General features: G+C 37.5%; 1 protein-coding gene across 1 annotated transcript; it reads left to right on the top strand.

Moving 5' to 3' along the window:
* The first annotated feature begins 3,414 nt into the window (after positions 1–3,414).
* On the top strand, positions 3,415–24,115 carry VPS4B (vacuolar protein sorting 4 homolog B). Its single transcript, XM_015811514.1, has 11 exons — positions 3,415–3,466; positions 5,609–5,720; positions 7,220–7,370; positions 8,555–8,622; positions 9,949–10,068; positions 12,000–12,156; positions 13,538–13,686; positions 13,901–13,982; positions 15,207–15,426; positions 16,499–16,636; positions 22,197–24,115. Exons 1-11 carry the CDS (start codon positions 3,443–3,445, stop codon positions 22,296–22,298), a joined length of 1,323 nt encoding a protein of 440 aa, XP_015667000.1. The 5' UTR covers positions 3,415–3,442; the 3' UTR covers positions 22,299–24,115.
* The last annotated feature ends 612 nt before the right edge of the window (positions 24,116–24,727 follow it).

Raw genomic sequence — 24,727 nt, 5'->3', positions numbered from 1 at the left:
GCATAATATACCCTGGTCTTTATATCAAGATCTTTAAACATTGGCAGTATAGTATCAGACTTAACAGAGATACACAGAGATACAGATATAGACAGACAAACACATATACCCAAAAATCTGTACTTGGGCTATATGATCTAGGAAACAATAATGAGGCTTATCAGTTTCTGCCAATCCAATGCTTCCCTTCACTACTAATACATTCTTCAAACAGCCAAAACTTTAACTGATACACATAGATTTTAAAGAAGCTGGTTAGAAAAAGTATTGATGTTTTCAACTTTGGTGTTGAAGAGAGTAGAGTGGATGAGAGTAGAGTGGATGAGCAAAACATGCAGATCATAGACCAAATCAATGCAGATCATAGACCAAATCAATCCAAAATTCTCACTTGAGGCACTAGACTCAAATTATATGTTGGGCACATAATGCTTAGACCCAGCTGAGAAGTCTATAGGAAAGTGGAAAGAAATAGAAGTGGATGGCCAGCAGCAAGCAGGATGGGTTCATTTACAGTGGGAATGGATGCATTGTTGGACCAGTTGAGACAGATCATCCTAAAGGTCTATCTAAGAGATGACCTGGATTTGATAGCACATAATCAGTCAAGGAATTAATATCTTATTGCAATTTGCTGTTCTATTTCAGGAATGTGCAGCCCATGTCTTCTATTGGAAAGCAATTTACACTGAATATCGTAGGTCCAATTGTAATAACGTGAAATCTCTTTAACTTTAGCTGAATATCTTTTTGATTAGAAGTATATTTGACTTGATTTGTAAAAATAATCTGTGGTCAGATTATGTTAATACCTTCATTTTGGTGACCATCCATGAGCCCAGAATTTTATAATCTGAAGGAACTTGTCATTTACACTTCTAGTAAATTACATAATAAAAATGTTCAATCATTTGATATGAAAGAAAGTTGAACTGGCCTTGGGAAGGGAGAAGGAGTAATCAAGCTGGGAGGAAATTCAGAAAAGATTACTCAGTATGGGAAAGAAGAAAGAATCAGAAAGAAAGTCAAACACCATCTTGATTTTGTTTGATATAGGATAAACCAGAGGCAGAAAGTCTTTGTCAGACTTTCAAGAGTCAGTTATTCTACTGTACAGCAATAAAAGAAACATTCCTGGACTTCCTTGCGTGCTTATGTCTTGACTTTCCCTGTCTTGAAGGGCCGATACCTGGTGAAAGTTATTATTTGTGCACATAATTTAACAACCTTAAAAATATTGTAAATTTGTCTTCAGCACATTTGCTATTCTTTACTTGGATGAATCTGCAAAATAAAATATCTGTGTCTCAGAAATCCAGAGGAAGTTCAGGAGATAGCAATTTTGAACAGTTTCAGTTCAACTACTAATATTAACTAGTAGTCATTAAAGATACTATATCTACATGGAGGGAACTAAGCAGTGGGGTACCACAAGGTTCTGTCCTAGGCCCAGTACTCTTCAACATCTTCACAAACGACCTAGATGAGGAAATAGAAGGGGAACTTATCAAATTTGCAGATGATACTAAGCTGGCAGGAATAGATCAGGCAAGTCAAACTACCAGCCCACGGGCCAGATGCATCATGCCGAAACCGCGCCTATCCCATTGTCGGCAATGGGGGGAAAGTCGCGATACGTCACGCAACATCGCAAGTTTGACATGCCTGCCCTAGATGATAGGCTCAAGATTCAGAGGAATCTTGACAGACTTGAACACTGGGCTCTATCTAACAAAATGAAATTCAACGTAGAGAAAAGTAGTCTTACACTTAGGCAAGAAAAAACAAAAGTACACATATAGATTGGGTGAAACCAGGCTTAATAGCAGTAACTATGAGAGGGATCTTGGAGTCTTAGTGGACAATCAATTAAATATGAGTGAACAGTGTGCGGCAGTAGCCCAAAAAGCCAATGCAATCCTCAGTTGCATTAGCAACTGAGATCACGTGAGGTCCTAATACCACTTTATAAAGCCTTAGTAAGACCACACCTAGAATACTGCAACCAGTTTTGGTCTCCACACTATAAAAAAGATGTTGAGACTCTAGAAAAAATATGCAAAGAGCAACAATGATTATGGGACTGGAGGCTAAAACATATGAAGAACAGTTATAGGAACTGGGCATGGCTAGTCTAGTGAAGAGAAGGACCAGGGGAGTCAGGACAGCAGTGTTCCATAATTTGAATGGCTGTCACAGAGAGGAGGTCAACCTATTTTCCAAAGCACCTGAAGGCCAGACAAGGAATAACGAATGGAAATTGATCAAGGAGAGATTCAACCTGGAAATAAGGAGAAATTTTCTGACAGAACAATCAACCAATTGAACAGACTGCCTTCAGATGTTGTTGGTGCTTCATCACTGGAGACTTTCAAGAAGACACTGGACTGCCATCTGTCAGAAATAGTGTAGGGCAGGGATTGGACTAGATGACCTACAAGGTTCCTTCCAACTCTGTTATTCTATAACCTGTAACTAGTTTTGCATGTGTTGGGAAAACTTTAAGGTAAGATGCAATATCCAGTGCAAAAGCTACCTATTCACATAAATCAGCATTTCTGAATGTGATATTTTCGGTAAATCCTGCACTAGAACTTCAATTATACCCAGCTAGCTGGAATAATGGCTCTAATCCAGATGCTGACAGTTTGGGGAAGTCTGACCTATCAAGTACAGATAAACGTGCTTTCTCCATTAGTGTCATCAACATGCCAACGACGCCCAACGCAATGATGTTCAAAGGGCTTTAATTCCATAGGAGGGCTCACTTGTTTAGCACTAATGTGCTTTTCTTGATGGAGCAAGAAAAGCTAGCCTATAAAACAGCGCAATCTCCATTTCTTCCGCAGGAAGTCGTCAGCACATTAAGCATCAATTTAAGCAAGCCTACTCAGTGCAGCAGGATTGCAGCTTAGGATTTTTAAGTTGCTTTTAAACAAAAGGCGCGTTCATTTACATTTATATTACAACACAGGAAGCAATCATCCGCATAACTGCGAGCGTGATTATCTCTAAACACCGGACAAGGAAGGACCCGAACGCAAAACAAGGAGGCGGAAAAATGGACCGGCTGCTGCGCACGCGCCTCCCCGTATTACTAAGCCCACCATTTTGCACTTCCGGTTTGACTTCCCGTCGGTCCTGTTCCGACGGAGACGCGATGTGTGACGTCAGTACCTTTCAGCGGATGCGGAAGAGCCGTTTGGGTCGATTTCGGCCGGCTGCGGGGACTGAGTTACGGAAGTGCTAAGAAACTCGGGTTAAAAAAAAAAATAATAATAGTCATTTTGGTCTCGGCAGAACGACGGAGGAGCGGGGGGCGGGACCGTAACAGAGAGACGGACTTTCTTAAGGCGGCGGGCGGCGCAATAGTTTTTATTTTTTTTCCCTTCCGGTTTTCTTTTGTCCTTTTTTTTTCTGTTCCCTCCTCGCCCGGCCCATCATGGCGGCCACATCCAACCTGCAGGTGAGCAGTTGCTGGCCGTGCGTCGCATTCCGGGGGGGAGGGAGAGAGGTCGCGTGGGAAAGGCGTCGCCCACATCCCAAAAGGAAGGGGGGGCGGTGACGTTCAGAGGGACGGGGGGGTGGCGATGCTTGACTTGGGCTAAAAAAGTTCCACCTGCGCCCTCCGTGGCGGTTTTTAACTTGTGGTGCTGCTACAACGCCTCCCCACCCACCTCAGACTAAGCTCCGTTAACGTGGAAGTTGTCCGGCCCGCTGCTGCCCTTTTTGCCTTCCTCCTGCCTCTACGATGAGTAACTGATTGGCCAATGTGAGCCAGCGCTCTCTAGAACCGAACTTGTAAACTTAAAGAAGCTTTAAAGAAGCCCGGAGGAGGAGGAGGAGGAGGAGGAGAAGAGTTGAGCTAAAAGGAGTGGCTAGGAGATAAGTGGTTTCCTGGAGGAAGTTAAGCTTTAAATCACAAGGATTTCTGGGCCTGGGTTATTAGGTTTCAAGGAATAAGGCTGAAGTTCAAAGGCCTTGTGGCAACTGCTGGATATTATCCTGATTGTTTCCGTTTGCCAAATACAGACAGGTCTTGACTTACAAACAGCTTGTTTGGTGGCCGTTCAAAGTTACAACATCGGTGAAAAAAAAAGTGACTTACGACCGTTTTTCACACTTGCAACCGTTACAGCATCCCTGTGATCGTGTGATCAAAATTCAGGCACTTGCCAACTGGTTCATATTTATGACGGTTGCGGTATCCCGGGGTCCTGTGATCACCTTTTGCAATCTTCTGGCAAGCAAAGTCAATGGGGAAGCCAGATTCACTTAGCAACCCTTGTTATTAATTTGACAGCTGCAATGATTCGCTTAACAACTGTGGCAAGAAAGGTCGTAAAATGAGGCAGAACTCACTTAACAAATGTCTCACTAGCAACAGAAATGTTGGGCTCAGTTGCGGTCGTAAGTCGAGGACTACCTGCGGCTCAAGAGCTTACCTAGGTCAGAGTCAGTGTAAGGAACTCAAAATTTGAAGTTGGTTATTATGTGGGTGGAAGATGCAAGGAGCATTCTTATTTATTCCTCTTCGTAATCAGTTGATGGAAACAATTCCAATTTAATGTGATTATGCCTCTGGGTCCGTAGCATAATTGTAGCCACATTTCTAGATTCTCAGTATTCTTCCACAAATACTTTAATTGCAGAGCCACACGGGAAGTGTAGTGGTCATGTTTAATTGTTCTGTTATTAAACCAAGTTATTGTTTGATTGGAGTTGTTTAACATACAGCTAAAACAAAAAAAATGCTTAATTAATACTAGTAGCATGGTAATGAATTAGTTACTCTTGCATTAAGTTGTTAGTATAACTTTTATTATAATTTATAAATGTAAAGTCTTACTTGAAAACATGTATGTATGTATTTGCAAAGTAATTATTACCTTATTTTATCCCAATTTTAATGTAACTATTTTTCCAGTAAATGATTCAATACTAATGGCACAGTAAATAAAATGTTTCCTGGTTTTTGCAAACAAACTTACAATATTAAGTATGTTGGAAACTTAAGTATCTGTTTTTTTTAAAAAAAAAATCTGTTAATAAAGATTTTTGATATACATTTTATATATTATAAAGAATGAAACATCTATATAGTATACAAGCCACGTTCATATCAGTGAAATGTGCTTGGTCATCATAATTTTTAATTATTACTATATAATATAACATGCTAGATACGGGACAATATCTTTTAGTAATCCCTTATGGATCAATTTCATTGCTTTCAATTGCAGTGTGGATGCCTCAGGATTCAGTATAGATAGGAATGTAAATAAATGCAGGCAATTACAAAAACAAACTCATACCGTATGACGTAATAAATCCTCAGGTTAGAAGAGAAAGAAAGCTTCTGCTGAAACTTTGGAGCCTGGCAGGAATGTTTTTGTGGGATTCATAGAAAATAATGCAACATAAACATCACACACAGAGACTTTGTTTTCACGAGATCTGGGCAAAGTACTAATAACAGAATAATGGTTTAAGGCTGTTACAAAATGGAGTTGTAAGGTAATCGAACTGTATTCTTGGGTTTGTGTGTTGAAAACCTATTTTAATTTAAAGAACAATGGACTTAATATTTTTAATATTTTTTTTCTAGAAAGCAATAGACCTCGCTAGCAAAGCAGCGCAAGAAGATAAAGCAGGGAACTTTGAGGAAGCCCTTCGTTTGTATCAACATGCTGTGCAGTATTTTCTTCATGTTGTCAAATGTAAGAATTATACTAAATACACATGGCTGGAAATAAACTTCACATTCTTCTCTGTTTTAGAAACAAAATTAAATGCACTGATCTTCCCAATCGCTTTTAGAACTTTTGGGGTGTTTTCTAAAACGACAGATTACATTTAAATTTTTATGGCCTCAAGAGAAGGATACGATTAATTGTTCTGATTAGGGTCCTATCCTACTGTCCCTTAAAGGATTCCATTTGAAGGTGGAAATATTAACTTAGTAATAAATTAAAATGTTAATATGTGACTTGTCACAACTTCAGTTGAAACAAGCTCATTAGCATTTTAAGGAAGAACTTAAGAATTGTTGTGAAAGAAATACTTGAAGAAATGTAAGTCGGCTACCAGTGAGAGCAAAAGGCAGAAAATGAATATATTCTGTGTTTGGAGAAGAATGCCTTCCAAAAGAATCCTAAGATTATCAGAAAGAGTAAGAAAAAGCAACGAAGATAGGAAATTAACTAACTTGGGAAAGAGTAGCAGGAGAGGGAAGGACTAAAAATGGAAAAGATACATGAAGACTCTGAACACTGAAGTATTGCTAAAAGAGGTTGACTCATCTTACCTATAATATCTGTATTTATGCCTTGCTACATTTTCTGAACTATCAAAAGACTATCTAACACTTCAAGGAAAAGTTTTAGACCAGTGGTGGTGAACCTATGGCATGGGTGCCAGAGGTAGCACTCAGAGCCCTCTCTGTGGGCACGCGCGCCGTCGCCCCAGTCCTACGCCTTCAGCTGGGTTTTATAAAACCTTTTCACTTTAGGCTTCTGCCGCTGTGTACAAAAAAATCAGTCAATTTCAACTTCTTACGGGGGGAAAAAAGATCTTGCAAAGTTGGAATTGATTGATTGAACTTTTTAATCCCACCCAGTCTGCCATTACCACTGCAGCCATGCCCACCCAATGGGACACACCCACCCGATTGACCATACCCACCCAATGGGACACATCCACCCGGCACCCGACGATGCATAAATGGGTTTTGGGTTGCAGTTTGGACACTCAGTCTCTAAAAGATTCGCCATCACTGTTTTAGACATTTATTTAACCTTTCCTGCTCACTCCAATTTGTTAGAAATAACTAAGTAATAATTTAGTTACTATTTAGTTTATTCATTTGCTCATGCTACTGATTTTACCTCTTTTTATCTATTTCGTTTTCTATGGCATTATAATGTGTTTTTTTCTCCTGAGGAAAGGTTTGCTGAAGTATAGAAACAAACAGATGCATATCTGTTTGTTTATAGGTCCCAATCTCTTAAAAAAATATCCTAATCCATTTTGTTTTTAAGTTCTTTAAAAAATCTAATAATTGTTAAGCTACTTCAGAGTCTTAATTGAAAAATCAGCAAAACAAGAATAGTTTATTCATTGATAATAATTTGAAGTGCTTTAAAGAGAAAGATTGGGGGTGTGTGGTTTAAGAAGCTATTTTTTTAAGAAGTAAAAGTTGACTTTTTCTTATTATCAGATGAGGCACAGGGTGACAAAGCAAAGCAAAGCATCAGAGCAAAGTGTACTGAATATTTGGACAGAGCAGAAAAGCTGAAGGACTATTTGAAAAAGAAAGAGAAAACTCCTCTTAAACCAGTGAAAGAATCTGGTTCAGCTGATGAAAAAGGGTATGCCAGCTTCATTTATTCCAAGATTTTATAAATTTGTTCCTCTCTGCATCATGCAAAAAAGTACTCCAAAAACATTGCTGGGTTTTGGCAAATTATGGAAATATCACACTATATTTTTAGAAGTTATTCTCTACCAATTTTTTTTCTGACTCCAATTAATTTACATATCATTGTTTCTTTAACATAGTCATTGTGCTTGTTTCTAAAATATTTAGTTCTAAAAATTATGTGCATTATGATTTCCTTTAATTTGTTTTTCCAGAGGTGGTTAGAAAATAATGAACATAGTACTGAAGGCCCTGGTTTTTTATGTATGCATGTATATATCTGATGGACGTACATCTTAGAATCAAGGATAAAAAAAGGGGAAGGAATGGAGTCAAATACCACTGAAGAACTTTTTGGTTTTTGTTAATTAAGCGAGACTTTATTTGGGTATAACTTTTGTCAAGGGTACTTTGTAAATTTGGTTCTCATCTGCTGGATTGAAATCAGCAGTGGAATGATTTCCATGGTATCTGTTTCATCTATCTTGTGGGGGGAGATTGTTAGGCTTTTGGCGTCTGCCCTCCTTTCCTTGCATTTTTTGAAAATTTGTGGTAGACTTATTGTTTCTACTCATGAAATAGTGAGCAGTAGAATATTGGATTGAATTCAGAATTAATGGCTGTTGATTTTGTTGGGTCTATTCCAAAAATGATTTAAAATCGGATGCATCCATTGTATTCAGATTAATTTTGGACCTCAGTGCTTTTTCCTGTTGAAGGCAGAAAAACAACTTCCATGCTGTTTGGAGAGAGCTTTGACTAAACCTATTTGGTTCTTCCCTGCAGCAGTAGCTTTCCAAACTTTTAACTCTCACACTTACTGGAAAAAAATATTAAGATTAAATGTATACCTTCCTCAACATGTTGAGGAATCTTGTATAATTTGCGGGGTGGGGGTTAGAAGAGTAAGTGGCCAGGTCAGAATACTTAAGAAAGACTAACTTACATCTGGCTATAAACAGTTTTTTGTTATTCTTTTGATAATAATATATATTAAGCTGTATAAGAACCTGAACTTCTAGCATTTTTTGATAGATTTTCTGAGGGAAGATTATTTGTGTTAAAAATGAATCAATCGTGAGCAACAGAATCTGTCTCTGTTTTAGCTGTGTGCTTTACTTACACCCAAATTAGGAATGATAGTGATGGGGAAGGAGAATCAGATGATCCTGAAAAAAAGAAGCTACAGAATCAACTCCAAGGTAGCCTTCCATCAAGCTTTTAACATTTTGAACAAAACTGTTTCTCTCAAGATGTCAGAAGAAGAGTTGCAAGACATGTAAATATTGAGTGCACTAAGAGGCACCTAGGATACTTTCAAACCTGATTCACTAGTAAGGGATTTGCAACTGGGTTGTGGAAACGGCATCCTCCCTTGCACAAGCAAGTGTAGCCGCTTGCGCAAATGGAACTGCGTGTGCACACTTACTGGCTGCTTGTACAAAACATCGCCTCCTCCCCCCCCCCACACCACCACCACCACCAGTCCACAAAGCCAGAAATGTTGGCTAGGCTTCTTTGAGACTTCCCAGAGTATTACATATCTTGCTCTTGGTGATGTTAACAGTGGGGTTGAATTGCCTTCATTTGTACACGATCTGCCTGACTGAGACCTGATGGAGTCCAAACTCTGGAAATAGTTCTGTGACGTTTTCCTGCCTAATGAGCATCAACAGCTATTTTTGGGAAGTGCTCAAAAAATCTCCTTTGTTTAAACCATGGCACACTTCTTGTGTTGCGAAGAACAGACTGTTAGAGAATATCCGGAATTCCCCCCCCACACACACACATACACTTATCCCTGACTATCTTCTGTTGATTGAAATACCTGACTCTAATTTCCCCTTCAGATGAAATTATAATCCTAGAGGTTCATATCCTTTTGCCACACACAGATATTTAACTTTGGATCATTTTCCTCAACTGATAAACAAGCATAATGTTTTTGATCCCTTTATTTAATTGGGATGTTTGTCTAGTTTTAGGGCTTGTTTGGAGAACAGATCCCATTTTAGGTCATATTTTTGCAGAAATATTAAAAATTCAAATACGCACATCCACAAACCTTTTAGCATCACTGTACCTATGGTGAATTGGTATGAATGATATAAAAAGGCATGAGCTGTCTTATGGATTTCACAGCAATCTAAGGGCATTAAATAAATCTTCCCTGTTTACTTCTTGGAAGGTGGACCAACGTGCCTCGGTTCACCCTATTCAAGTTAAAATTGAGATTTAAAGAAAAACATACAGGACCTTTAAATTTTGGCAGTCACTCAATGAAATTGTAGTATTAGTACAGTAGCACTCTGCAGTTAGCTTGGGTTAGAATAGTATTTTCTGTAGTGAAATGAATTGCTTACTTGATTTTGTGTGAAGTAAACCCTAAATATGCTGTGGTCGCATTCTTCTATTGAATGTCAAAAATTTTGTTTCGGAAGTGATTCTACTTTAAAGGAGATATTTACATTTAATTTTTAAAGAATTATAGTATGGAATGTGGTTACCTATGGTCTTTTGCTTTACAGGTGCCATTGTCATGGAACGACCAAACGTAAACTGGAGTGATGTTGCTGGACTAGAAGGAGCAAAAGAAGCCCTTAAAGAAGCAGTAATATTGCCCATTAAATTTCCTCACCTTTTTACAGGTGATAAGCAAGTGAATATACAATCAGTGCCTTCTTGGCATAATCCTCAGGTGTTTGAGATAGAGAGTACAAGTAAGGTCATTTAGCTTTCATAAGAAAGATACATGCAATGTAAGTGAGGCAATACAATTAAGAAATCTGTTCTCAAAGGAAGAATAATAGTTATGGCTAAATGCAAGAATATGAATGTATGGAGTTATCTGATTGGCTGTTTTTGGATTACTTAATGTTACATATCTCTATGGGATTTTGTTGCTATGTAATGGAGTAAAAATCTCCGTTTACAATTTTTTGTTGTATATTTGTTTTGTTTTTTATGCTAGTCGTGTGACTGAATAGACTGTGCTAATTCTTGAACCAATGCCCAAAATTTGTATCTTTATTACTGAGGAACTTGTTGGATACTGCAGTTTTCTATCAAATACATAGAACTAGTGCAGAGTCCCCAACCTTTTGGGCACCAGGGACCGGTTCCATGGAGAGAGGTTTTTCCATAGACCGGAGGGTGCGTGGTTTTGTGTGCTGCCTGCATCCCACGGATGGGGCTTTGCTTGTTTGTGCAGACCAATTGCTGGCATGTTGCGGCCCGGTACTGGTCCACGGACTGGGGGTTGCGGACCCCTGAACTAGTGTAATGTAGAGCTCACTGAAGTGAGACTTCAGACTGGAAACATCTACATTAGTATCTCCCAGCCAGCTTAATTAACTATATTTGGGCATAAAATAGGCTGAGCAGAGGCATTATGTACTGGCTATGTTCCTTGAAGAGAAAAATAAAAAGTGACAATATTTTTCATCATCTAAGTAAAGTCTTACTCTTCCAAGAAATTTTAACTACAAAAGCTATTCTTATTCTTTAATAGAAGCTCATTAAAAAAACATTCAACTGTTTCATTGTAGAGAAGATTGGTCAACACAAAATTTGCGTACAGGTAGTCCTCGACTTACAACAGTTCATTTACCGTAGTGACCATTTGAAATTACAACAGCAATGAAAAAAGTGGCTTATGACTTTTTTTCACATTTGTTGCAGCATTCCTATGGTCCTATGATAAATATTCAGACACTTGGGAACTGATTCAAATTTATGGCAGTTGCAGCATCCCAGGATCATGTGATCCCCTTGTGCAACCTTCTGACAAGCAAAGTCAACGGGGAAGCCAGTTTCAGTTCACAACCATTTTATTAACCACTGCAGTGATTCACTTAACAACTGTGGCAAAAAAAGGTCATAAAATGTCCCGGCAACAAAAAATTTCGGTTCAGTTGTGGTCATAAGTCGAGGACTATATGTGTTTCTTGTAGACCAGCCATCCCCAATCTGGTACTACTGAACTACCTTGGGATAATTAATTGCAGTATTTTAGGCTGTCTGGGTCTAATGACAATTGGGACAATTTCATTATTGTGATGAAAATCATAATGTTCCAGAGTCAGAGTTATTTTAGTTTTGGGATTCTGTAATTCCACTTCCCGTACAAGTGTGGCTTGATATGTGGAATAAAAGTCGCTTCTCCACTTTGTCCATGAGTCCCTACTTGGTGTTAGCTTTGGACAGAAAGAAATCCTGCTAAGGATGGTCATGTTTGTATGGATTATAGTAACTCTCCCACTCCTATGATCCAGCCTGCATTGAGTGCTGCACAGAATTCCTGTGAGGACACAGCCAAGTGACATCAGCTCTGTCCAATTCACAAACGCAACTCAACTTCCTTATCTATAATTAAGTTCTGACCTGGCATTAAATAATAGTACTACTAAGCTGACCAAGCTATCCAGATTAAGTCTGCGCAAAAAGGGAATGCAAAAGGGATTTTTTTTAACCTTTAAAATATATTTTGAAAAGTGTGTGACTGCTTTGTGCGTGCTAAATGAGCTGGTAACTTACTAGATTTTCAAAAAAAAAAATGTACCGTGTCACTCATTTTTAGGGAAGCGAACTCCCTGGAGGGGGATCCTTCTGTTTGGACCTCCAGGAACTGGGAAATCCTACTTGGCAAAAGCTGTTGCAACAGAAGCTAACAATTCTACATTCTTCTCCGTATCATCTTCAGATCTTGTTTCAAAATGGTTGGGAGAGAGTGAAAAGTGAGTAATAACTGATCAAACAATTTAAACGTTTGGAATCTTAGAGTTATATATAAACTTAAAGAGCCAACTGTTGCCTAACATAAAATGTTCAAAGTATATAGAAATTATTACACTGTGGAGCAAGGCAAGCAAGCTGCCACTGATATCTGAGTAGAATTGCAATAGATGTTCGGGCATGAAGCATTTGTTCTTCTCCCGCTCCAATTATATTCAATCTATCCTGGAATCCTGAGAAATGGAAATTATATGTATCTCTGGTTAATGTATCCCTATGAGGACTGATTCTATTGTTCTCTGTCACTCTCACATGTATCACATGCATCATTCACAGCAGCAAGACCCATTTCATAATGGTTACTTTTTTTTTAAGAGTTACTCAGTTCGGGTACATACATAAAAGAATCAGATTTATAATCCTGAATTTCTTAGTTAGGAAAGAATTAAAACAGTGGAGTCTATAAAATAATTTATCCTTCTGAACAGGTATAAAGTAAATTTGATGGCTTTGCACTTTTCATGATAAGCATTGATGGGAAAATGCTAGGAGCTAAGATACCTTGTTGGGGGAAAAATTGAATGAAGAGCTGGATGAGCAGCTCTTTTTTTTTTGTCGTCTTATACTATTCAGCAAAACAATGTGCTACTCTCTGACCAGCAATCTTCAATGTCTAATAAATTTTGTCTAGATTTTGATCCAAATCTAGGCATTGTTACAATTTTACTCTCTGCTGGAAGGGGACAAATGGTCACCTTCTGCTCTCTGAAGCCCCATAATATCTTCATCAGAATGAGCAGTTTTGCTTTTAATTATTGGGCCCCGTGTTCTCTCAGTTATTCATTGACCATATTTGATAAAACAGTGGAATGAATTAAATGTAAATTTTATGCAATTTTTATGTGATCAAGGGCTAACAAAAGGGATTAAAAAGACTTAATGATTAAAGAGTAAGGATAAAATGAGTCAGAAGGGAGGATGGTCTTATAAATTTCTCTTATGGATTACCTCCCAAAATATGTGTGTTTCACAATTATTTATTTTAGAAATGTTTAAGGCCATCCAATTCCTATAACAGCTATTTATCATAGATTATCTAACTGCTTTGCAGAAAGGATGTTTGAACTAATGATCATTAAAAGCTGTCCAATAATGTGTGACTTTATAGTTTAATTTGTGAAAATGTGTCTAAAGCAATTAGATGAGAGTTATTTTTATCTGAATGACTGATACCTTAACTAAAATTTAATTGTAAAAGCTTTAAATGCCTTCCTACATATGGTAGATTAACATTTTACATTAACATTTTATACCCATAAAAAGTGATTGTTTGCTGTGCTTTATCACTGCACTTTCTTTGATATAATTTAAATTGCTTTCTAGGCTGGTGAAAAATCTATTCCAACTTGCCAGAGAAAGTAAACCTTCAATTATCTTCATTGATGAAATTGATTCTTTATGTGGTTCCCGAAGTGAAAATGAAAGTGAGGCAGCTCGGAGAATTAAAACAGAGTTTTTGGTTCAGATGCAAGGTAAGATTATTAAAGTAGTTGGTTAAAGTACATTAAAGCATGAGTCTATATTACATAATGGCTATAAAATACAGTAGTGTTTAATGAGACTACGTGCATCAGGCTGTTTATAATATGTGGAGCTGAAAAGTTTTATAGTATATTATTGATGCTATACTTCTTTATGCTATACATTCTACTAATGGGCACTTACTAAATTGACTTGTTGTTTTAGGAGTTGGAACAGACAATGAAGGAATTTTGGTTCTTGGAGCTACAAATATCCCTTGGGTTCTAGATTCTGCCATAAGAAGGAGGTAAAGAATTGACTTGTCTCTTATCGTTTGAGCCAGCATGGCTCATAGTTTCAGAGCACTATGGACTGGAAAACTGATTTTACATCACAATTAAAGCATTTCCTTGTTTATGTAAGCAGCAGATTTGGACATCAGCATAAGACGTTATTTTATCAATATTAAAAAAGGGAACTAGGGTAGTATAACATTACATTCTTTTAATAAATAGTAATAGAATTTAGACTTATATATCACTTCACAGTGCTTTTACAGCCCTCTCTAAGCAGTTTACAGAGTCAGCATATTGCCCCCAATAATCTGGGTCCTCGTTTTACCAATCTCGGAAGGATGGAAGGCTGAGTCAGCCTTGAGCTGGAGAGAATTGAACTGCTGGCAGTCAGTGGTCAGCAGAAGTAGCCTGCAATACTGCATTCTAACCACTGTGTTACCATGGCGCAGGGCTAGAACACATTGTTCCATTTAGCAGGCACATTTTTCAATTAAATTATTAATTCTCAATTTCTGAATTATTTTTGCATAACAGGAAATAGTGACTAAAAGAAAACTAGGACTGAAGTTTAAACTTGGCAAATAATAGTGGAAATATTCTGCCTTCTTATTCTCAATTCTGGTTGTTGAACTAGGAATGTTATATACCCCAGGTGACTCCTTAGATCAGTGGTTCTCAACCTGTGGGTCAGGACCCCATTTGGGGTCGATCGACCATTTCACGGGGGTCGCCAAGAAAGGCTATCCGCCATTTTTTTTGTCCGCCATTTTTTTTGTCCGCCATTTTTTTCCCCTTTTCCGGCGGGTGCCTTACCTCCCTTGGGCTGGGCCAGCTGGTGGTCGGCCTGCTCCGTCTCTGCCGCTTGCCAGCTATGCCTCGGCCGGCGCAGGGGGCGGAACCACGCATGTGTGGCGCTCCCGGGCAGGGAAAGTCCTCGAATTACAACCGGTTGGGTAGTCCTCGACTTACGACCGGTTCAGTCCTCGACTTACGACCGGTTTAGTCCTCGACGTACGACCGGTTTAGTCCTCGACTTACGACCGGTTGGGGTCGCGGCATTAAAAAGGTTGAGAACCACTGCCTTAGATTTAGTTCTTTATTTGCTGTCTTGCAAAAACTGTTTTGATCACTTGTTTAACTTAGATTAATAGAGGAGCGTGACTGTCATGTTCAGCATTTGAAATGCTATATCGTGGGCATGGATAAGAATGTTTGTGATTTTTTTTTAAAATAAGGTTTGAGAAGCGGATTTATATTCCCTTACCTGAAGATCACGCAAGAGCTGCAATGTTTAAGCTTCATCTTGGGACTACTAAAAATACCTTGTCTGAATCAGATTATCGGGAACTTGGAAAGCGAACTGATGGCTATTCAGGTGCTGATGTTAGCGTCATAGTACGTGATGCTCTAATGCAGCCAGTTAGGAAAGTTCAATCAGCAACACATTTTAAAAAAGTGAGTAGCTGGATTTCTTTTCTTTTTGCCAAGAATAAAGAAATATTGCCTAAGGGATCTGTTTTCTGATACCATGTCTCTGAAATGCAGCAAGAACTTAAAGAGTTCTTCATTTCAGTCTTAAGTTTGAAGTGCTACCAGTCTTAAGCTTGGAGTAGTGGAAAGCAAACTCAGTCTCTTAAGTTCTGTTCTTGGAGCAGAAAGGGATCAATAAAAGCAACAATTAGCTCATTAACGCAAACTTTTTCCCTAAAGTTTTCCTACAAGTTGGTTTAAAAAAAAAAGGTTTTGTGAATCTCAGTTTTAAAAATTGGGGCCTGTTTCTTAATCTCAGATCTCTTGAGAGAGGAGCTGTTGGAGATGCTAATGAAAGAGTTAAATAAAATATCCTCCTGCCTTTCCCAACCTCTCCATCTACTACTACCTCTTAGTTCTCTTACTTTTACTACTAGAGGGATATGTTTGGTCTAGAAATATATTAGTGTTTACTAATCCTGTCAATGTACAATGGCATAGTACAAAGATGACAGAGAGGTTTCTTAGACAAACAGTTTTATTGTGGCCTCATCTGATACCAACATATACCTGATTTTCTCTGGGCTTAAACTGAAGTTTAATCAAAATGTCTCTGGTTAGAATGGAATTACTATTTTAAAAAATTGTTCCATTCTTTAATGAATTAATTTTCAATATTATTGAGCATTACAGTATTACTACCCCATGCGGGAGAAAGATCCAACCTATTCTTCCATTTCCAGCATTTTGGGGGGAAAAGAGCTACTCATTTAGCTATTATGAGTGGGCAACTAAATTTCATTTTTGATGTGTGCCATTGTGCCCACAGTAAAAAAATGACAATAAAGGTTATCTTATCTTATCTTAATAATATACCAGCAATAAAACATCTTGTACCAGTTTTCTCTAAGTATGATGTTATTTTTAGCAGCAATGTTAACACTAATTAGACAAAAGATGAAAAGCCTGTACTGATTAACTGCCCAGTATTCTTCTTAATTGTACACGCCTCTAAATATTTTCAATTCTGACCTCAAAATTCTTGTTTGTTTCACAGGTGAAAGGACCATCGCTATCAGATCCCAATGTTCTAGTAGATCTCTTCACCCCATGTTCTCCAGGGGAATCCAGTGCCATTGAAATGACATGGATGGACGTACCAGGAGATAAACTTCTGGAACCTGTTGTTTGTATGGTAAGTGTTCATTTACTATCAATATTTTGACTTTGGCCTGCTGTAGCATCTTAGAAAAGAATTGAGGCCTTTGAACTATGGTGCTGGAGAAGACTCCTGCGAATCCCCTGGACTGCAAGGCAATCAAACTGGTCAGTCCTAGAGGAGATCAACCCTGACTGCTCTTTAGAAGGCCAGATCCTGAAGTTGAAACTCAAATACTTTGGCCACCTAATGAGAAGGAAGGACTCACTGGAGAAGAGCCTAACGCTGGGAAAGATTGAAGGCAATAGAAGAAGGGGACGACAGAGAATGAGGTGGCTGGATGGAGTCACTGAAGCAGTAGGCGTGAGCTTAAATGGACTCCAGAAGATAGTAGAGGACAGGAAGGCCTGGAAGAACGTTGTCCATGGGGTCGTGATGGGTCAGACATGATTTTGCAACTAACAACAACAACAACAAGCATCTTAGAATAAAGATCACAGATTCAATCAGGGCCTATTTTCAGAAACCTCAAGTATCTTCTAAAATCCTTACGGACTGCAACAGTGGTATGACAGATTGCCAAGCATGCCTGGCTCAGAACAAATGGAACCCTATATCTATCCCGATACGCCCTGCGTAGGCTGAGCATCTCCATCCTGTGTTCCAATACATGTCCTTTTTTATATCTGAAAATCAGAAACTTTGTATATGTTTATCATTCTGTATCAATCTATAAATCTTAATAGCTACTACTCTAGCTCACAGCCACCCTATAGACAACACTGGGGCTATTATTACTATTATTTTCATTATAACTCATGGTTGTGAAAATATTTAATAATCCTGCCTCCTGTTTCCTTACCACAACAACCTTTGGTGTTTGGATTGAGAGAGAGAGAGAGAGAGAGAATGACTGACCCAGAGTCACCCAGATAGTTTTCATGCCTAAACTAGGCTTAGAATTCAGTGTCCTGTTTCTAGGCCAACAACTTTACTGCTCTATCAAACTGGTTCTTTATATTATATACAGTGCTGGTTTATATATAAATACATAGGAATGTAGATACCGTATCATTTAACTTAGATTTAGTTGCTCTGACTTATCAGCAATTCAAGATTCAAAATGAAGTTTTTTCAGTCTTTGAAAATGCTAATAATTGAACTCAAAATCTTTGTTACACAAATCAGGCATTATACCAGCTAAGTTTTTTTTTTTAATTGTATAATGTAATTTATGCTTAATAATTAAACATATTCCTCTTCTGGAATTCTGAGTTAACCTTAAAACTTAAAGGATTCATGAATGTTTGCTATCATAAAGCTTCTAAAGATTGGTTATGAAATATGGGATGTAATAATGTAGGCCAAAGAAGATTAATCATTCAAGATTTTCACCCTAAAACCTACTGCATTGTTATTTAGAATTAAATTACTTGCATAGCAACTCAACAGTGATGTCTTTGTAATAATCAATCTGCAAGGTAATTTTCAGTTTCTGTTGAAAATATTTGTAAAATGTAGCCCTCAGACACTGAAAGTTTTTTTTAACCTTTGGCTTATGACAGCAAGTTTCAGGATCCCAATTAAACTATGGCTTAATATGCTGTATGAACAGTGCTTTAATTTCCTCAAATAGACAAAAATGCATAAGAATTATAGTCATATGATAAAGTAAGTACACCCCACTGATTTTTTTTTACTTTTTCAATATATTTAAGTATACAGATATTTGATCCTAATTTCAATAATAGTGATAGATAAAGGGGATATAATAAATATATAAGAGCCTTGGTGGTGCAGTGGTTAGAATGAAGTATTGCAGGCTAATTCACTGCTCACTGCCAGGAGTTCGATTCTGACTGGCTCAAGGTTGACTCAGCCTTCCATCCTTCCAAGGTTAATAAAATGAGGACCCAGATTGTTGGGGGGCAATACACTGACTATGTAAATCGCTTAGAAAGTGCTATCGCTAGTGCTATATACCATGTACATTTTATAATCCATTGTATGGATAAATAAACATAAATGCAAAGCCAAGCATTTCAGTGGATTGCTATACAGGTAATCTTCAACTTATGACTATAATGGAGCCTGCCCATCATGGTCATAAGTCATGACGGTTGTAAACCAGGTAGATCATGTGACCAATTTGATTTTACAGCCTTTTTTAGTGGTTAAGCAAATGCTGCAGTTATTAAGCAAACTAGTACTTTGCTATGGGCGCAGTTTTACTGAAAACTGGAAGTAATTGCCCAATTTTTGGCAAAAACCATCATAAAACACAGTCATGGGAACATGCAAACAGCCATAAATGCGGCCCGGTTTCCAAGAGCCCAAAGTTCAGTCACATGACCATGGGGTGGTGACCATTCTAAATTTGAATTCAGGTCATAAGTATCCCCAGATAGGACCATTGTAACGTTGAGCGGTCACTATGCAGCCAGTAGCAAGTGACTAACCATACTTTTTCACATGACTGTATCTGTCATGAGTTAAAAAGCATTATTATCAGCTCATTCACCTTAATAAGGAAGAAATGGTTTCCTTGAACACAAATTGAAGGTGTTTACAATATGAGCTCTTGGCTTATAGAAAGGCCTGCAGTCATACTTTGGTATACTTTGACAACTTCTAAGCAAGTAATAGTAGGCTTCTCTCAAAAGGGGAAATGAATATATATGGATTATAATTTTAGTTACAAAAACATTATGCTTCAGTAGGTGACAGCACTTGGCTGACTTTATCAGGGCTCCCAGTGGTTTAATACCTGGATAGAACAGGGGTAGTCAACCCTGCTGGCTCAGGAATTCTGGGAGCTGAAGTCCACAAGTCATAAAAGAGCCAAGGTTGACTACCCCTGGGATAGAAGAAGACTTGCAACTACCAGGGCTGTAGGCTATACTGGGAAGTTGAAAAATACCCTTGAAGAAGGCAGAAGGCAAGCTTCTGATCTAATGTTGCTAAACAGCTACCCACAAGTCTCCAGGCATCATTGTTGATTAAAGGAGACCTTGCCTTTTACAAAAGTGATTGTTGAGTAGGAGCTGGCCTCTAGCAAACAGCTCAGCCGCCTTAATAACTTGACCCAAATCCAGGGTTCATCTCGTGCTTGTTTATATATCCAGAGAATATAGTTGTTGCACAAGCAAACAAACACTATAATTTTAGATGCTACTTAAAAGATTTTTTTTAAAATTGTGGCCTGATTTGAGAAATGCTAAGATTTTTTTTCTTCTATATAAAAACTTAAAAGTTCCAACGCAAAAAAATAGCTTAAGCATTTTTATGTTACAAAATATTGAACTAAATCTAGACCGAAATTGGGTTCATAATACTGTATTAGTTCAAAATGCAATTTGCTGCTTAGCATATTGCATGAATCCATCTCAGTACTGTGTGTGTGGGAGGGTGTTATCGATGCTTAAGCAATGATGGTTTAGTTTAATGTTCCAATTTAAATCTAAGTTAACCCTTTAAAGATGGATCGATCTAATGTCCTCTTGATTTCAGTGGACCAAAGTATAAGTAAGCTTTCCGATAAAGGTTCTGGAACCTAATGGAAATTATATATAATGGTTGTCATTATATATATACTAACACTAAGTATCTATTGAGACAGTGGCATCAAGCTAGAAACTGGGAGACCATCAGTTCTTGCCCCGCCTTGGGCACAAAACCAGTGGGATATCTTAGCTCAGCCACTCCCTCTCTAGGAGGAAGAGAATAGCAAATGTCTTTTGAAAATGCCACCAAGGAAACCTCTGGTAATTGCTGAGAGTCAAAGCCGATTCGAAGGCACACCCCTCCCCAAAGAAAGACTGTATAGCAGGGGTCCTCAACCTTGGCAACTTTAAGACTTGTGGACTTCAATTCTGGAAGTTGAAGTCCACAAGTCTTAAAGTTGCCAAGGTTGAGGACCCCTGCTGTATAGAGATTTGAAGTAAAGAAGTCTGTGCAACATTTAATTTGAAGCAAGAGCTTCAAGTACAGAGTACAAATTGGCGGTGCAAACATGTTCACCTGTTCTTTTTTTAGGACTCAGTAGAGACTTTCTGAACCTTCTGTTTCAAAGACCTGAGAAAGTATTGCTGATCCGTAGCAAGATGATGGCCTATTTGGTTTTTTAAATTAAAAAGTACAGAATAATCTTGCTGTGCAAGGATGTAATTTAATGTCTTAATTTAAACCATTCCTGGGCATATAATTTAATCTCCCAGGTGTGCCATTAGTTCCACTAGCATTGTGGGTTTTTTTTTGAAGGGCCGGGCATTCAAAGTGGTTTCTGCATTTCTATGCAGAGGCTGCAGATTTGAATCACCTTTGGGTTCCCTAAGTTTGTTTACCATTCAGTGAGCAGACTTGCTCTGCCAGGAGAAGTGTGAATGCATACAATAATCTCACCAACCCAAGGCCACAATCTCTCTTCTCAAAACTTGTTCAGAAAAAGAGAAGCTGTTGCCAACAATTATGAGAAAGGCCTTCTTCCTTGACATTCTTCAAAATGTATTTTGATTTTATGTTTTAAGGGACTAACTTATGCCATTGAGGGGTGTGTATATCTAGTCTCCCTATTATATAAATTTCTGCAGTTACTTTTTCACTTAACTTCATTTGCAATAGAATTAACTATCCATAGTGAAATATCCCGTAGTTGTTCTTTTATTTTCCTGTAAATTGGCATTTTGAAACCTTTCTCTAGAGTGTTTTCAAATTCTGAGTTAAGGAAGAATGAAATCTCACCCTTTGGGCTGTAACATATAAAGTAGTAAAGCATTGTGAAATGTGAAGGCTGGTTGGAAATGTTTAGGCTGTGGTATATAAGTAAATACTTGAGAGTAAACCGCTTAAGTGAACTTTGCTTCTGAGTAAAAGAGGGAGAGGGGCTGTGCTGTTAGTTAAATTGTAATCAATAAAATCATTCTATAGCAATGTATTCCTTCTAAGTACAGGTAGTCCTCGACTTAGACCACAATTGAACCCAAAATTTCTGCTGCTAAGCAAGACATGTGTTAAGTGAATTTTGCCCCATTTTACAACCTTTTTTGCCACAGTTCTTAAGTGAATCACTGTAGTTGTTAAATTAGTAACACGGTTGTTAAGTGAATCTGATTTTCCCATTGACTTTGCTTGTCAGAAGGTTGCAAAAGGTGATCACATGACCCCAGGACACTGCAACTGTCATAAACATGAACCAGTTGCCAAGCATCCAAATTTTGATCACGTGACCATGGAGATGCTGCAATGGCCATAAGCGTGAAAAAGGGTCATAAGCGCTTTTTTTCAGTGCTGTCGTAACTTTGAACGGTCACTAAATGAACGGTTGTAAGTCAAGGACTACCAGTGATATTTCATAGTATCTTGTATTGTTAGATTTCCAATAATATTGTTAGACTTCTGATTTGTGGTAATTATTTGAACAATTGTGAAAAAACTGTTAGAAGTGTTAGTGGCTGTTAGAGGTTTCTTTGTTTTTATAGCTTCTTTTGGTTTCTTCTCCCATGCCATAACTCACGTAATTATAGTGTATGTGCTATCTATGTGAATATGTATGATGGAGAAATGTGCAGCTTTTAACTCTTCTTTTATTTATGTGCAGGCTGATATGCTGAGGTCATTAGCCAACACAAAACCAACAGTAAATGAGCAGGACCTGGAAAAACTAAAGAAGTTCACAGAAGATTTTGGACAGGAAGGCTAATCCAAACAGCTCTCTAATCTTATTATTTCTTTATTTGGCATTATTGCTTCTATGTTGCCAATAAATAAATTGCTCGTTCCTTTTCCATAAGAACTAAAGAGCCTCTTGCAAAGATCTTCGGGCTTATGTATATCACTTTCCAAAAATATCTATTAAATGTCATTTACTAGGAGCACGATAATAAGACTTGTTGGCAAAAAAAGGACAAATCTGGAATATATACTTTAACATTTGACAGCCCCTTTGGAGAATTTCTCAGTAAGAAATAATATATGCTACCCCTGATCCGAAGTATTTATAAACTCCTATTGGCCTAAAAAATACTTCAAAAGTATTTTTTTTAAAACTGAATTCTATTTGGTTGTCAAGTGTCGATTTTTATTATCAGTGAATTTGCTTGCAAAACAAATGCTCTTTCTTGAATTATCATCTGGAACTTGATAATGCATATGATTAAAATGTTCCTATCAATTATGGTTTCAGAAGGGAGAAGGCATAGAAAGTCAATACTTACTGAGTGCAGAATTGAAGTTCTGATGGTTTTTTTTTTTATTTCTGCAATATGGTATTGCCTTAAAAACATCAAGCACTGTTCTGAATAACTCACAGACACTCACTGTGCAAGCTACCAGAGAACAGACTTGAAATGTAAATAGTGTGTGATTCCTCTTCCTGTCTGGTTTCATCTTGCTTTATTCTCTGTAAGAATTTAAACAAAGCAAGGGACATATTCTATTAAAATTCCATGGAGAATTCTGAAATCCATGTTTTAGCCAGCCATTTGTTGACAGAAGTTGTTTCTGAACAGACCTTCATTTTGAAAGAAGCTCTTGGAACGATGTGCTAAACAGCCTGAACTTCCCAAGGATGCTCAGGGGAAATGATGTTCTTCAAGATCTACCTTTAAAAAATTAGAAAGAAAATCTATATTGTTAGTTAAATAGATAAACTATATTAAAAATTAAGCACAGTGCATGTTTTGTTCCCAAAGCCTTTTGTTAAAAAGTATGCATTTTAAAGAAATTCTTAATATGATATATAACATTACAGTGGCCAGTTTCAACATTAAAAACATTTTACTGAACCTCAGGCTTAAAGTCTTCCTCCTTCCATATAACGGAAGGTGCAGTTACAAGTTTCTTGCTTCTGGATTACTTTAACTGCAGTCAACAAATTATCATTAATGTTATACATGCTTTAAGTAAGCTTCAAACCATGGGTAATGAAGCTGCCTTATGAAATATGCCAGAGTTAAAATTAATCAGAATTGAAGATTCAACAAATATTAGCCTCTAGTTAACAAGAAGCAGAAACTTCCAAAATTTTGGCCAGGGTTATGAGGGAGGAAAAGGAAATATGCAAATCCAGGACATTGTTCTCATCATATCAAATTGTGTTCAAATGCAGCCATGACAGCACTGAATTTGTGCCTTGGAAATTTGCCCTGGTTGTAGATAAGTGAGTGCTGTAGTATCTGTGTAACACAAATTACATTTCTGTTATGGAAATGTATCTTGTAGATGCTTATGGTGTTGCAAATTTCTGTGTAAAGTACTATATGGTCATCTTAAGAGGTTTTATTTCCTTCTCATGTCTGCATTTTGTGTACAATCATAGGAATGGTTGAAATTTGTTGCTGGATGAAGTAAGTTGCAAGATATTACTAGTTTACATTTCTGATGTTAGAATCATATATACCTTTGTTAAATATATGGACTATTTTGCTCAACATGACTGTGCAAATTATACTTTGAAATCTCGTGAAAGGAACTTTTGAGAATATGTCCAAGTTGTTAAAGTTATGTACATGATCATTATGCCATTTTGTCAGATCTCTTTACTCTCCGGTTTATGTATTTATTTATTGCCTTTATACCCTGCCTTTTCTCTGGGAACTCAACCAAAGTGCAAGGATCACATTTCATAACATCCCATGAACAATCCTACGAAGTAGATTGTGCTGAAAGAGATGATTGGCCCCAAATCACTCAGTGAATTCCACGTGGTTTGGGATTTTGAATCTGAGTCTTCCTAATATATGTCGAATCATTTTTCCTTCAATTTTTCACAGCTTGCTTCCTATGTCTATTGCAATATATTTGTTTTGAAAAATATAAGTTCTTGAAAACAGCTATAAAATTTCATAAAGATTCACTACAGTACTGCTATATGTCATATTTACTAAATATTCATCACTTTTACCATGGAAACTAGGTCACCAAAGTTCTCAAACGATATAAAATCCAAATTAAAATAAATTTGGTATTAAATATGTATTTTTGATAAATTACTGCATTTTTTCCAGCCAAGTAATTCCCAAGTGAAAGCTAATACAGCACTAGCTTTTTCTTCCACTGACTATTTAATTTTGAACCTTCCAAAACGTAGGATTCCATCCTGTTTCCCCATGAGTGAAGAAACAGTTGGAA

The sequence above is a fragment of the Protobothrops mucrosquamatus genome, unplaced genomic scaffold, assembly GCF_001527695.2.
Source record: "Protobothrops mucrosquamatus isolate PMUCROS unplaced genomic scaffold, P.Mucros_1.0 scaffold43, whole genome shotgun sequence".
Classification (NCBI taxonomy): Eukaryota; Metazoa; Chordata; class Lepidosauria; order Squamata; family Viperidae; genus Protobothrops; species Protobothrops mucrosquamatus.
The sequence above is the reverse complement of the archived record's forward strand: the minus strand, read 5'-3'. Positions and strand labels throughout refer to the sequence as shown.